The sequence below is a fragment of the Centroberyx affinis genome, unplaced genomic scaffold, assembly GCF_046629955.1.
Source record: "Centroberyx affinis isolate AG114_WGS23_722 - 3 ecotype Tasmania unplaced genomic scaffold, CSIRO-AGI_Caff_v1 ptg000942l_1, whole genome shotgun sequence".
In the NCBI taxonomy this organism is placed as follows: Eukaryota; Metazoa; Chordata; class Actinopteri; order Beryciformes; family Berycidae; genus Centroberyx; species Centroberyx affinis.
This window is the reverse complement of record NW_027279516.1, coordinates 142,023-157,468: the sequence shown is the minus strand read 5'-3', so window position 1 is coordinate 157,468 and position 15,446 is coordinate 142,023. Positions and strand designations below refer to the sequence as shown.

General features: G+C 42.8%; 3 protein-coding genes across 3 annotated transcripts; all 3 read right to left on the bottom strand.

The window, feature by feature from the left end:
- Positions 1–24: 24 nt before the first annotated feature.
- Positions 25–3,268, bottom strand: LOC139646027 (zinc finger protein 436-like). The gene is made up of 3 exons (XM_071521922.1): positions 3,139–3,268; positions 2,671–2,935; positions 25–2,554 (listed from the first exon to the last, which is right to left on the bottom strand). Exons 1-3 carry the CDS (start codon positions 3,163–3,165, stop codon positions 981–983), a joined length of 1,866 nt encoding a protein of 621 aa, XP_071378023.1. The 5' UTR covers positions 3,166–3,268; the 3' UTR covers positions 25–980.
- A 3,559-nt stretch (positions 3,269–6,827) lies between these two features.
- Positions 6,828–8,560, bottom strand: LOC139646018 (zinc finger protein 883-like). The gene is made up of 4 exons (XM_071521914.1): positions 8,483–8,560; positions 7,963–8,209; positions 6,880–7,667; positions 6,828–6,839 (listed from the first exon to the last, which is right to left on the bottom strand). Exons 1-4 carry the CDS (start codon positions 8,558–8,560, stop codon positions 6,828–6,830), a joined length of 1,125 nt encoding a protein of 374 aa, XP_071378015.1.
- Positions 8,561–9,870: 1,310 nt separating this feature from the next.
- Positions 9,871–14,794, bottom strand: znf576.2 (zinc finger protein 576, tandem duplicate 2). Its single transcript, XM_071521921.1, has 5 exons — positions 14,679–14,794; positions 13,778–13,966; positions 13,571–13,686; positions 12,316–12,459; positions 9,871–11,784 (listed from the first exon to the last, which is right to left on the bottom strand). The coding sequence occupies exons 2-5, from the start codon at positions 13,920–13,922 to the stop codon at positions 10,933–10,935; spliced, it is 1,257 nt and encodes a 418-aa protein (XP_071378022.1). The 5' UTR covers positions 13,923–13,966; positions 14,679–14,794; the 3' UTR covers positions 9,871–10,932.
- Between the last annotated feature and the right edge of the window lie 652 nt (positions 14,795–15,446).

Here is a 15,446-nt window from a genome sequence, read left to right as displayed (position 1 = left end):
CTTAAGGCTACATCCTCTGTATCCCCTACTTTTCACTTTTTGAGATTTTTTCTATTTAATAGAAATTCTATTCCAATCTGTTGTCTTTCGTATGTGAAAATATGTTTTAATTTGATTCATAACTGTGTTCTCACATATCACCCTGAAGAAAAATACAAAAAAAATGTATTTAACAAGAAACGTAATATTTTTTGTAAGGTATTCTGTATAATAAGTGGCAGGTGGCAGTGGTAACTTCAACAAAAATGACCAAATTTGATGAAAATACCTTAGCTTTGATGTGTCACATTTTGTGATTGCTCCATTATGCTATAATACACCTAGGGATGATGGAGAAGGCACAATGGAGCAACTTTTTAGGTAAAAGTGATACTTTGGTTAGCATGGCATGTGATTGTGGAGGGTTAGCAGGTGTTTATGGTTGTTTTAAGATGCACTGAAAGACTGTAGCAGTGATTAATCAGCACAAAAAATGCTAGCAAATAGCCCAGTAATAGAAAAAAAAAAGTCAAACAGCCTGTGATATTAACCCCTATCAAGGGAAACATAAAATATTATGTATTATGACAAAAATGTTAGTATTGCCCTTTATCATTAATGTGCTAAATGAAGAAACCTGCCACACATCTATTCTGTTATGATAGTCAACAGACGTGAGTGCAGAGGCAACAGACATGAGAGCAGATTCTGCATATAAGCTAGATAGAATGTCTCCTTAAAACCCTTAAGGGTGGCAGAGAAATTTCACTTGTAATTTAACATATGAATTTCAGTCCATATAACAGCTTGAAAATGTATTATACAGTATCAAAGAATGGTTCTACAATTGGAAAAGAACAACAATAAACTAATGAATATATTTTACATGTGTAATTTAACACTGCATTTTAAACTACCATTCACTCTGGTATGTGGATTTTCCAAGGTTCAGCCCCATACTGCCCTATCTTTCATTTCCCCATCTCTCCCTCACAAAAACATTAAATCACCTTTCCAACTCCACTATTATCCTGCACCCTCCCCTTTGCAGTTAACCTTTTCCTGTGTCCCTCCTCTTGCATATCCCCCTCTTCCCCTTCAGAGGAGTAGTGTTCCAGGAGCTGGTGTCTGTTCCGGGAGGGGGCGTCCTTAAAGCGCAGGCCGCAGTCCTCACACTCATACAGCAGCCCATCCCTGTTACTGCCTGGGTTTGCTCTCTCAGACTGGGACTTGCTACCAGGTCTGCCGAGGAAAGCAGATCCATGATGAGCTGCGCTCGAAGCAGGTGGAACAATGGAACTGAGGGCAGCATGGGAGTCGCTCTCTGGGCTACTGCGTGTATTCAACCCAATGCTGGCGGGAGGACCAGTCCTGGGACGCCCAACTCCTCCACCATGTTCGGGGGCCAGTCCGTGGACTGTGCGGTGGTGGAAGCGGATCCCGGAGCGGTTGGAGAAGCCTTTCCCACAGAGGCTACAGATAAAAGGCCTCTCTCCTGTGTGGATGCGGGTGTGGATCTTCAGAGCCCCCGACTGGGTAAAACTTTTCCCACACTGGCTACAGCGATAGGGCTTCTCTCCTGTGTGGATCCTCTGGTGGGCCCGGACCCCCGCCAAATGGGGGAACCCCCTGCCACAGAAGGCACAGGAATAGGGCCTTTCACCCGTGTGGATCCGCCTGTGGATCTTCAGAGCCCCCGATTGGCTAAAACTCTTCCCACAGTCAGAGCAGGTGTAGGGCCGGGCACCAGTGTGCACATTGAGGTGGATACGGAGGTTGCTGTGCGAGTTGAAGGCCCTGCCGCACTCTGTACAGAGGAAGCCGGCTGGTTTGTGGGCGTGCTCAGAGCGCTGGTGCTGCAGCAGCTGGGAGGGCCGGGAAAAGGAGGCAGAGCAATGCATACATGGGTGGTGCGACGACAAGGCCACGGCGCTCCTGCCCCTCTCCTCTTGTTGCTGAGTGTGTGCTTGGCCATGCTGGTGGTGGCACACCTGAGCACAGGTAGGAAAGGAATGCTGGCAAGACAAGCAGGGAAAAGGGCCAGGGAGCTGCGTGGAATGGGGGTGGGAGTGGGCGAGCTGAGGGCAGGGTAAACAAGAGGTTAGAGGGCAGTGGTGATGATGGAAATGATGATGGGCGTGGGTGTGAGAAAAGGGGGAGTCTGCTCCTTCCTGCTGACTCAGTATCTGGGCGCAGGTCTGGAGGCCGCGGTGGCAGCACAGACAGGGAAACATGGGGAGGTGGGACAAGGAGCCTGGGGAGCCTCTGGAGGGAGGGGTGTCAGAGTTGGGGTCTGGGTTAGGGCTCTGACCCCCCCTCTCTTTGTCCTGCCTCTGGGGCTGCCTGGACGGCCTGGGCTCTAAGTCAGATGTGGTGGTGCTGCTGGGTTCAGTGGTGTCCTCTCCTGGTAAGCATAGGCTCAGGCTCATGGGAGCAGTGCTGCTAAGGTCTTTGGGGTTGCATACTGTGTCTAAGCGTGGCTGCGAGGATGAAGACTGTCTGGGTTTTAAAGTCTCAAAGGAAGGAGGAGAAGTGGAATAAGGGCAGCCGGGGCAGGTGCAGGCATGATGCATATCTATGCGTAAAGAAAAATAGGTTGCAATAATTGAAAGCTAAGATTTTTTTGCAGTAAAATGAAGCAATGAGTGAAATCACTGCCAGCATCCTTTATTTTGAATATTTATCATGCACTCTCACCTTCCCTTCTGTCTCTGACCTCTCCCCTCCTCTCCAGAATCTGCCGGCCCTGTCCTGGATCTGGCTTGTCCAGGGCTGGTCTGGGTTGGGGTAAGGGTTCCAGTGGGGCACCTTTGAGCCCCAGAGCATCACCTCCAGCCACCCCCCATGCAACGTGAAGGACATCTGGCTGCTCCTTCAGTAGCTGACTGGAGGCATTTCCAGATGTGATAAGGTCACCAATGAACTGATGCATCTCCATCCAGGAACACTGACCATGCTGCAATAATAAGTTATAGGGAATCAATAGAATAGCTGCCATTAGCTATATCAGTAACCACAGCGTTGCTTGTGGCAGTTGGTGGCTGTGGGACATTTTGACTTAAATGCTACATGCTACAGATTTTAGTTCAAACTAGAGACCCCAAGAAAAATCGATTGATTCAAATCATTTTAAACCAAATAAAGGATTCGCCTACTTACAACGTCAGCGCACTTGTCTTTGTCCATGAAGTAAAACACACGTAGGCTAGTGTTGGCGCTGGATCAAGGACCTATATGTAATCGTTTTAAATTATTCACACACTGGTATTCATAAACTGCTAGAAACTTGTTAAAAATAGCGCAAAAGCTCGCTCACATTATCACATCCCTACTGTGCTCCCGTAAAAATATCGTCACCGAGCGGATAATGTATTTCCGGGGCTTCATACCATGTGACAACACTTGTAGTCTTTTCATCCTCTTCCACTGATTGAGCTGTTCTACTGATTTTCGTAGACAAAACAAGTTCTAAATCCTCTTAAAATACCCTGTAGTCAACCCAAAATATTTAAAAAGCATGCTGAGCAAATACCACAGCAGATCAATCATATCCTTTTGGAATACTAGGCCCATAATAGGATTATTATTGTGATATAGCCACACACACAGACGCACTAAATTCTTACAGGAATAAAGGAATAGGTTATTATAGGGATTTTTCAGCCAATTATCTGTCAAAATAGATGTGATGTGGATATATAGGCCTAGAAATCTCATATACATTTCAAAGGGACCAGATTTTACTTTTATAAAAAATATTCACCAGCCTGCAAAATATTCACCTGAATCTATGGATATGTTCAAATCAGTTGAAATCAGTTCTGTTGCATTATCCTTACTTGTGAGTTTGAAACAATAATTCTCAGTTCACATTTTCAAGCAATCCATGTTGAGATTCTCCAGAATATGTGCACACAAGGCCAAACAAGACAACAATGGGTTAGTATCATGTTACCACACACACACACGCCTAAAGGCTTGAATCAGCAAAAGACACTGACATGAAGATTGATATAGCATCAAGTATAAATAATATTTATTTTCACCCTTTAGAAAAACATCAGTACATACCTGCAGTCTGAAACTTTTCAACAAAACACAATATGATCTAATAAATGATTAAGATGACAGAGTTCAACAGTACCTTGATTTGCCTCTATACTAAACGTAGCACTAACTCAAAAATCAAGCACCCACACACATTTAAATGTGTTACAGATGCACCCAGAAGATTCAAATACTAGAGAGGTTCAACATGAAAATTCAACAACATGAAATTCTTCTAAAGATTGCAGTTACAACCTCTGAAGACAATGAAGACAAAGTTGCACATCACTCAAAATCTTCTGTTAAACCCATGTCCTGGTTCAAAATATAGAAAACAATTAGATTCAAGTGATGTTTGACAAATCATGAAGGCTAAAACAATTGCCACACAAATAGGGCTGCAACTAATGATTATTTTCATTGTCGATTATTCTGTCGATTATTTTCTCGATTAATCAATTAGTTGTTTGGTCTATAAAATGTCAGAAAATGGTGAAAAATGTCGATCAGTGTTTCCCAAAGCCCAAGATGACGTCCTCAAACGTCTTGTTTTGTCCACAACCCAAAGATATTCAGTTTACTGTCATAGAGTAAAGAAACCAGAAAATATTCACATTTAAGAAGCTGGAATCAGAGAATTTTGACTTATTTTTCTTAAAAAACTTTAAATCTTACCCAAACCGATTAATCGATTATCAAAATAGTTGGCAATTAATTTAATAGTTGACAACTAATCGATTAATCGATTAATCGTTGCAGCTCTACACACAAACAAGGACATACAGATAGTGGTCAATAATGTTTTTAATGCTGTGAAAGCTCTTCCTTTGTACCATATTGCATAGGGTTCATGGCTACCATTATGTAGAGTAGACCTATTGTGTCCTGTTCACAATGGGTTCACCAGGTGTGGTTAATTTTGCTCTGATTGCCCAGGCAGGCAAGTTCATGTAAGAAACGTACAGCTGTAGAGAAGCTAATCAACCAAAAGTCTAACCTAAAATGAAAACTGAACATATTTCACAGCTCTGTGCCAAATTGTGCTAAAAAAAAAGTGGCAAAAAGAACTACACCGGATGGAATGGTTATCTTCCCAGTTTCTGGAACAGCATCTTCTGTGCAATTAGAGTACAAAGCGTGAACTACAGAAATAAAAAAAAATATTTCCTGTTCTAAACTAAACGTCATTGTCAAGCAATCCACCACTGCTAGAGGCACACCAGATGTCAGCCTTTTCATTAAGAGCCTATTTACACTACTGGAAAAGTGGGTATATTGGCAGGTATATTCTACTTTGTCATAACAGGCCGTTGGTAGGTAAACTGATTACAAAAAAAAATATACCACTATTCATTAGTATATCATTCTGGCTGTAGAATATCACCTACACTCAGGGTTTAAGTGGCTAGAGGTACAACAAAATGGTAAGTGTGTCCTTTGTAGTGTTTAAGTACATCTTTCAGTGGGGGAATTTGACCACAGGTTGAGTTTTATTCTCCTCCTCAATCTGCCCTCGCTCAAAATCTCTTTCTGTCCACTGTTAAAGCCCTCTTCATTCTTAGTTGGACAAACTAAGAGGATCAACATGAGCATCAGGACAGGAAGGGCTTGGCCCATCATCCTCCATCTTCATTTCTCTCTCCGGCCTCCATGCTGTCAGCTGGCAGGATTTGGATGGCAACAAGTCAGAACCAGGAGACTGAGGCTCTTTCTTAATATCCATTACTAGGCCAGAAGAGGTTGTACTAAAATTAAGAGGTGAGAGATCCATGGGATCTAATTTCAACCGCTTCACTGTAGTATATCTATCTCTCTCTGCTGTATTCTCCAAACTTGTTACCCATTGTTCTCTCTTAACCTTTAAGATAGTCTCTTTACTATCAACACTTTGGAATGCTTCTCCTTGAATACTACAAGCCTCTTCTGAGAACTCTGGGTCTTCTGGCTCAATTTTAACAGGAAGAGGACAAATGGTAAGAGCAGACTCAGTTGAGGTAGACTTTTTAGACAAATCCAGAGGCGCCACATAGTCTGGGTCCTGTTTGTTGCCCATTACCAAATCTAGAGGGACATCTAAATGTAGCTGCGTTCCTGGAACAGAATTTGTACCAAGGTGTGAGCTAGACCTGTGCAATCTCAGTTCACTTCTTGGAGCAGGTGGGAGAGCCACATGAACATCTGGAACTGGTGGAGCCTGAGGGACAGTAGATGGGAATGCCAGGCCATTGGCTAGAGATGAACTCACAGGAACAAACAAGACAAGTTTAACCCCAGGAGGCGGCCGTTTGTCGAGCGTTAGCTGCCACACCGCTTCTGCTGGACTGGACCCATTGGACACTCCCCCTGTCACATTCCTTGGACTACCAGATTCCTCCACTGGTGCAGCAGGGGTGTTTGAAACATCAGCAGGGATAGTGACTGTTGTGTTTGATGTATTTGTAGGGTTTTTTGTTGGCAATGAAAGGTTTGTGCTTGGCTGGGGCATGCGTTTCACAGGCGGAGGAGAGCTCTTTGTGGCCGTACGTTTCTTAGGAGCACTCTAAAATGGGAAAACAAATATCTCAATCACACAAGTTACAAAACCCAGAAGTGCGACAGAATTTGCCAAATAAACTAGAAATGATCAATGTAGGTAGTTCTTAAAAATCTCATGTCACCATAATGCGCAAAACTCACCGAAGGAGCGGGTGTATGTCCACAGTTGTTGAGGTGGCTATCATAGCTCTGCTGGTGGGGAAAGCCCAGTCCACACCTCTGACACAGGCAGGGCGTCTGGCCGGCATGGCCGCCCATGTGGGACATCAACAGCAAGGCTGACCGGAACCCCTTTCCACACTCCGCACAGGTCAGCACCTTCTGGTGAGCCCCAGCATGCTTCTTCAGCTCTTCTGCCGTGGCAAAACTTTGGCCACACTCCAAACAGCGGATCTCATCCCCTTTGGGCCCCTGGTGGCCCCAGCAGCCCGTATCCTTTTTGTGCTTCTGGAAGTCCGCCTGGCTGAGAAACACTCTCAGACAGGCCACACAGTGAATACGCTGAGGTTCACACTTGTGTTGGCGGTACAGTTTTGCCAGGCGGAAGTGGCTGCGACATCGTATGCAGGTGTAAGGCAACAAACCTAGATGGGAGAAGCTGTGTTTCAGGAGAGCGTTCTTCCTGGTAAAGCTCTTTGTACAGTCTGTGCAATTGTAGCTGCGATGGCACTTTTTATTCTGGTGGCGTGTGAGGGACTTTTGCTGGGAGAAAATGCGGCCACATGACTCGCATACAAAGTTGCCCAGGGTGCGCTTGTGCCACTCCACATGCCATTCACACACTTTCAGGTCAGTGAATACACGCTTGCACAGGTCACACTCGTAAAACTTCTTCTCAAAGTGAGTTGTTGACAGGTGGTCCCTCAAGCCTTCCTGTGACTTAAAGACGGTCAGACAGATGCGGCAGAGGAGAGGATCCAGTCTGGCCTGGGCATGCGTGCGCAGGTGGGCACGGTAGTTGTCAATCTGGCAGAAGCGTTTGCCACATTCAGCACAACGGTACGGGCGTGCTCCAGTGTGCAGGTTCATATGCTCTTGCAGCTTGAGGTTTGAGGGAAGTTGAAGGTCACAGAAGCTGCAGCGGTAATCACCTGAATGACTAGACTCTGTGGGAAATAGGAAAGGGAAATCTCAAGCGTGATAATAGCTTAATCATCAAAAAAGACATATCACTCACCAGGCACCAGCCAGGAAAAGAATTTAAAGTGCAAATATTAGGTAGAATTAAATTGGCACAGGATATTAATAGCTCAGAAAGACTTTGTCAACAAACTCAGACTCAGTTGAGGTAGACATAATGCCACATAGTCTGGGTCCTGTTTGTTGCCCATTACCAAATCCAGAGGGACACAGCACCAGACACATATATGCTTAAGAGATTCAAAACTAAATCAACCATACCATTGTCTAGCCCTTCTTCTTCCTCATCGTCTTCCTCCTCTTCCTCATCTGTCACAGACACCTCACTGTCATCTGACTCATTCTCCACACCCTGCTCCGTTCTTTCTGTTGAATTTCCCTTCGCTTCTTGTCCATCATCAAGATCTTTCTGTCCATTTTCAGACTCAGCATCTACTATTTTCTGTTCTATTGCCAGCAGTGGAGTTTCAGTGTTTCCTGGTCCAGTGGTTGGACAACTTATCGAGGGCTTAGGTAATACAGGAAGTACAGTGCCAGAATCAGCAGGACCCATACTGGCAGCTTGTTTGTCTTGTACACTTGGAGTCGGTTGTAGAGGTGTACATGGTAACGTCTGTGGTGTCTCAGAAACCTCTGTGGTTTGTTCAATGTGCACATTCTGTATTACGGAAGCAGGATCTTCAACAACTGACTGGTTGCCTCTGATCGGTTTTCTTTCTGTAGAATGGCTGTGTGAGAGTGAGGCGTCGGATGATGCCAAAACACACGGTGTCTGTCTCACAGGTGTCTCTGATGGCTGCAGGATGTCAGGAAATCCCAACTCTGTCAGCTGGATATCAATGGTGTATTCTGAGGACATGGTGACTGCTGGCTGTAAAGTCAGTTGGGATTATTACACATAGACCAGGTGCAGGTGTTCAGGAAGCATTTGATAAAATTAACAATTCATCTTACCAATGAAAAGACTACATCTACGGAAACTCTTTTTTACTCTCCTTTAATTTTTATAGCGGTTAGCAAACAACATATCTATGGGAATTCAATAATGACACCACTGCAACCTTAATTGACGGACTCAAGGTGCTACCTCATTGTCCTGGAGGCAAACTGATGGCAAGGTGTGACTTCTGAACAACTAGATAATGCCTACATCCTCGAGGTTAGCTTCTTATCTAAGAGAAAACTAATGTGATAAGTACGACAAAAGACTTACCAACAAGCTTTATCAACACGACGTGAAAATAGCGCGATTACGATTAGACGATTAGCAAGCGGCAAACTCACTTACCTCGTTGCAAACAAAAACAAATAAAGGAAGTATAGCAGGGAAAGGAGGGCTGTGTACAGGCACCAGGTACACACGCGAGCACACATAGTGTCTTGGAGTGGTATTACATGCAAAAAACGTAGGCCTGTTCACAGCACACCTGCGAATGATAAACTGCTGCATGCAAACACTATCAGCCATTTAAGTGAAGTCAAAATAAGTAAAGCTTTAATATTTTTACAAAGGGTTCATAATTGCTAATAAAGATGATGAAATGGCCCAGTTGAAAATTGCAGAAGGTCACCAGAATATGTAGCCTACATTTTGGTAGTCCTTTTATTGGCTTTGTATCAGTATAATTTGAGGAAAAATCTAACCTAATTTGCAAAACCTTGCATTGAGGAAGAAAGTAAGTTTTCTATAACATGGAAGTGAAGAGAACTAAAAGCTCTAAAAAGCTTCCCAGGATAGGCACAATTCTAACAGTCTTACCCAACATCAGCATGTCTTTTAAGAGGGTGTTACAACACATTAACACCCCTAGTGGCTACCTAACATCTACAGTATGTGCCAAGCTTCAATGACGTTCCTCTTGCCTTGCCAAATCAATACAACACAATTCTCCTCCAGCATTTCATTTGTTTGTGTTGTTGCTAGGTAGGAAAGACTGATCTCAAAATTTAAAGTTTAGCAGATGAGGTGAGAATAGCCTAAATCTAGCACAATGGGCACCCAGGGTGTGTCTAATCCTGAGTATAAATCATGGGAATGTCATGTAAAATGCAATATAAAATTTCATGATCCGTCTATAACGATATAATTTACAAATATACAGTACCTCTAAACAAGCATTACTCTTGAATTAGACGTGAGAACAATGACACAAAGGCAAATTATTTCTTCAGCAGCCTCCCTTGGGATAGCATTTTTTATTATTACATAGTTGCAGTGTCCAGACATGTTGCAGTGGGGAGAGAAACAATCCAATCAATGAATAAGAACACTTGATTTACAGTTCCTTGCAGGGCTCTATGGCAATAAAGATCCATGTTTTGCATTCAAGAAATATTTAAGACATTACATATTATTCTAATGGATTAAAAAATAAAGTACTAAGGTTTAATATAAGAAATCTGGATTGCAGTGGATCATTTCTGTCCACACGCCAAACGGTGTTTGCAGTGAATCTGAAGCACTGAGCCAAAACAAACTCTTCAACAAACTTAGATCATATTACTTTAAAATTCTGTGCCTTCTGCAACTTAATTTAGAAATTAACTCAATCAAAACATTAAGTGTAAAAAATACACAATATGAATCAGAAGCTGTACACAATACATTTCTTTTGACAAACTGCGTCTAAACATTCGAACATAGTATCGCTATTAGACATCTAATTTGCTTCAAAATATTTACTTACCCAATCCATTTTGGAAAAAACACAAGCCATTTTGAGGAGGAAAAAAAAACAAACAAAAAAAAAAAACACAGTTTACCACAAAATGAGTTTAACAACTCAAGACAGTAAGTATAGAAGTCATACCACACAAGTTTCACACTTCAACTTCTTAAAAAAAAAAAAAAAAAATTCAAACAGATCATTTAAAAGAAGTTAAAACATTTTTTACAAACATAATAGGCATCATGACAAAAGATGTAATAGATGGGTTTAACAACTTTTCGTTAGTCAATTTAAGTGATGTGTCCACTTCTCCACAATTTTAACAGCCAATGACCAAAATCGCAATGCTGTGAAGTTAAAAACCTCAATTTAAAATCAAAATCTTGCTAAAATGTCTCGCTAAAATTCCTTCTCAAAACATTCCAAACTCTTCTAAAAACAGTCTGATCTCAAGCATCAGATCTCCAATTTAAAATAATAAAAAAAATCCTGGCTAAAATCTTCAAAACCATACACTTTCTGCTAGTCCCCCATGCCTTTACCAAAGACTTTCATCCCTCAATTATCTGTTCATATTCGGGTTTTCAAGCTGCTCCTCCGAGTGGCTTTTCTGGTGAGCTTTCATGGTGCGCTCTCGACCAAAGCTCTTGCCGCAGGTTGGGCAGGCAAAGCGGCCTGCAGTGTGAGCACGCGCCTTGTGGGCCTCTAGCTGCTCAGGACGGGTGAAGCTCTCTTCACATTCCTCACAGGGATGGGCTTTCCGAGGGGCGTGCTTCTCCTTCTTGTGGGCGCGGAGCTGACCCAAGCCGGGGAAGGTGAGGTCACATTCGGGACACGGGAGTTGACGGGGCGGGACAGGAGCCGCTTTAGGCTTCTTCTCCTTTGTTTGAGCTTGACTGTCATCTGCAGGACTCTTCTTGTCTGCCGTTGTTGATTTTGCTGCAACCTTAGGAGGACGGCCACGCTTTGCGGCACTAGCTTTTCCCTTTTCCTCCACTGGAGCTGCTCCCGACTCGACCGATGTGCTGCTGCCCTTCACTGCCTCCTCTGCTTCCTCACCCTCACCGTCCTCCTTCTTTTTCCGCTTTCCCTTCTTCTCAGCACCTGCTGGGTCTTCGGTTTTGGGGGGCCGTCCACGTTTCTTGATAGATGAGGCGCTGCCGTTGCACTGCTCACCTGCCGAGTACTTCTCCTGGTGCACCACCAGCTCCGATTCGGTTTCAAAGCCCTGACCACACTTCCTACAGCGATGGGTCTTGGTGGGGTCTTCCGGCTGCTCTCCAGCCTCCCCTTCTGGGCGAGGGTGCTGGGCCAGGCGGTGAGTACGCAGCAGTGCAGCGCTCCGGAAGGTTTCGTTGCAATCTTTACATGCAAACTGTCTCTCTGGACACACCTGTCTTCTATGGGTTGTGAGCTGAGAGGGACAGAAGTAGAAAATGCAGAAAGGTTAGAAAGACTAGAATGTGCGCAGTATTTGAAGCAACTGTAGCATAGTTACACTATTTATTCAGTGTTTCCCCATACATAGGCTCATCTGTGGCGCACCGCCACAATATCAGCACTGCCATCACAAAATAAAAAGTTGGTCAATGTATAGATATTGATCTAAATTGATCTATAATGCTGCACCTTATGTGCACATCATGTCATGTTTGTCATTTGGTGATGCACAGACCAGTAATCAGCAGCACTGCACTCAATCTGACAGAGCCTCCCATTGTGAAAACAAAAGTGAAACTTAACATTCCACAATTTGCTCCAAACTGGCACTGTTAGTAATGGTATTTGTAAACAGTAACTTGATACTTTTTAATAAGAGATTTATAACACTGCTCAACACTCAGAAGGTTAACATGAGTGCAGAGCAGAGACTTGATTGCAAATTGCCCCTGATCACCAGTTGGATTCCACTGGCAACACTCATATCACATACTGTAACACTCACTTCAGAGAAGATTCTGAAGCTCTCCTTGCAGTGAACACATTTGAAGGGCTTGTCTTCCTTGCTGTGTGTCGGCTGGTGCTGTGTCAGTTCCTCAGATGATGGAAAAGAGCGATCACACACATAGCAGGTGAACAATGTATTTCCCTGTGAAGGAAAAATAAAGACCTCATAAGACAAATTTAAAACAATACGAGACAAAGGCCAAATTTTGAAATGCTGAACAATAGTTTATCAGATTCACTTTATTCGCCAAGTGCAAGCAATGTACAGGAATTTGTCTTGGTGACATTGGCATAGGGTTATATTGATATTAACCTAACACACTAACATGGTACAAGACATATACAGTATGCATGCTGTCACATGTATTCAAGTAGCATAAAAAAAAAACATAGATAAATATTAAGATATAGGCCTAAGCTATCAAATAAACATATGACTTTAGAGAATAACTGACCTAAAACTCAAACTGTACCACATGAAAGCAGACAGCATATTACTTGCGCTACTGACTATGACTATTGCTGCTACAATTTTGCTTGCATTGGAATACCACTGACTTGACAGCAATATAATATTGACAAAATTCTGCAGATGGTACCTTTGGCCTAGTGTGCTGCATTTACTAGAAAATGATGCCTACTTAAAGCATACAAAGCTTGCTTCTGTAACTACTTTGTGCACCTTCAGGGGCAGAAGAAATTCACCTCAAGTGTGAGAAAGAATGGATACTGCAATATCAAGAAAGGTCTTGTCAAAGATTGGCCTGTCTTTTCCCTTATCCCCCTTTCTGGATTTCACCACATGGGGTTGAAAACACTGGCAGGAAAATTACAGGAAAACTTGTCATGAACACCATTTACAATTTAAAACATATATTAAATGAGCACCGAAAAAAGAAACATCCCTGCCCCATTTTCATGCTTTGTCAGCGGCCATTTAGCAATGGACACAAGTATTATGTTTTACCCAGATACAATACCATTACTGAGGCACTAATCCTCTTTCCAAAACAATGGATATTCAAACACCATAAATGCACATCTGCATTGTCAACCTGAGGGAGTGTTTTAACAACTTCCATCAAGAGGCAGACTGGCTGGCTAATCAGTTGAGCTTACTTTCTCTCCCAGTTCCTCTAAATCTGAAGTAACACAGGCTGTCATCGGTCACAGAATTTGTAAATGACAAAAAAAATACATCACCCTTTCCAGTGTTCCCAGTGTTATGAAAGAGCAGATATTGTGAAGTTTACCTGCTGAAGCTGCTGCTTATACTCTTCCCGGTGGCTCTTTTTCATGTGCCTTTCCTTGGCTTTGGCACTGCAGAATGTAATAAAGCACTGAAAACACTGCAGATTCTCATGCTGGTCTGTGGAAACAGAAGAAGATTTGAAAGATTGTACCAAGAACAGTTCATTCTTTCAGTGCCAAAATGAAGCTATGATTACAGCACCACTCACATGGTTGAACAGAAGCTGCAGGAGGCGCCTTGATACTGATGGATGTGTAGGGTTCCACTGGCTTTTCAGAAGGAACTTCTGGAGGTGGATCTGGCAATCCCCGTCCCATCACTATCTCCTCTATATTCAAAATGTCTGAGTCCATCCTGGGACACTGGATGGTCTGAACAGGCACCCACAACAATGGTCCTGGGTTCAACAAAAAAATAAATATTACATTTCAAATACAAAAAATGACAGCTGTTTGTATAGCTGTTGGGCTAAGTTAGCCAAGTTAGCTAACTTTGTTGTTTAGCCTAATGCAAGTACTTAGATTACCAATCAACTACGTCCAACAGATGACTATAGCGTTAGCTAGCCAACTCTACTAACTAGGTTTGGGCAACTTGGAGAAGTTAATTTATACAAGCAATAGTCCACGGGATGTTAAAGTATTTTGTCCAATCTCCCCACATGAATCAGTGAAGTTTCATTACCTTATCGTTTGCAAGGCCGCTAGCTAAATAGCTAAATGTTAGCATACGGGAATCCGGCCTAGCGTTAAGTGGTTAAAATGAAATCACGTGTTTAGATGGTAGCGCAAAAATCATATGCAGAAAGGTAAATTCAACCCCTTTGTTTCACGTCTGTGCAACTACCTAATTAGAAAGTACTTGGCTAGCGAGCTGGCTAACGTTAGTTAGCAGCTAGCTAGTTGCTGCTAGTTAGCTAGCGTATCATACTGGCTGCCATTCGCAGTTCAAAAAGGGATCGAATACTTTTCTAGCTTTTTTACACGCCAAGTTTTAACTCATTGTTTAGTGCTTGCATAAGCCTGCCATAAATCAATACCATCTACGTCGATGTCGATACATAGAGTAAGCTATTTGCATAATAAAGAAAGAAGCCACTAGACACATACCTCGAACCGCTTTTTTGAAAGCAGCCAGAGCGGGGCAGACAGTTTGACTGTTGAGAGTTGACCCTAGAGAAATAGAATGGATAGAACGGACACTTCCTGGTGCATCATGGTAATCGCCATTGGTACAACTAAGATGGCTGCCATTGACTCTTGATTAGGTTGTCATGGAAATAAGCACTGATTAATGTTTGGACAGCGCATGGCACTGGTAGAATCAATCGATCGAAATATCAATCGCTCCACTGCACTAAAAAAAAGACTGCCACGCGTGCAGAAAAATATGTAGCCTAGCTGTCACAGTTTCAAACAGGAGGGATATTAACAAAAAAAAGAAGAGATGTAGCTTGCCATTCGATAAATGTTGTCCATTGATTAATTGACATAGACTATAATTGAACCATGTGTTGTTGTCTTAATGTTAGAATTTTGTGCCATTATGATATCAAAGGTTGTTCATTCAATTCACGTTCATTCACGGTTGGTGCATATCTAATCTATATATCTTTAAATCTATCACATCAACGATGCTTTTCAACAGTTGATATTCTGGAGATTTGTATAGCCGGAAAAAAATGAGACAACTAGCCTACGGCACTGACATGTTAGTATATCTTTATGAATGTAGACTTGAATGGAAAACCTGTTCTACTCATTCCGATTCTATGGTTGATTCCCTGTCACGTGACCCAGAACAACCTGAAAAAGAACAACTTGCTTCTTTTTACTTGGTTTTGTTTTCACACACAGTGCCAAATAACCTTATCAAAG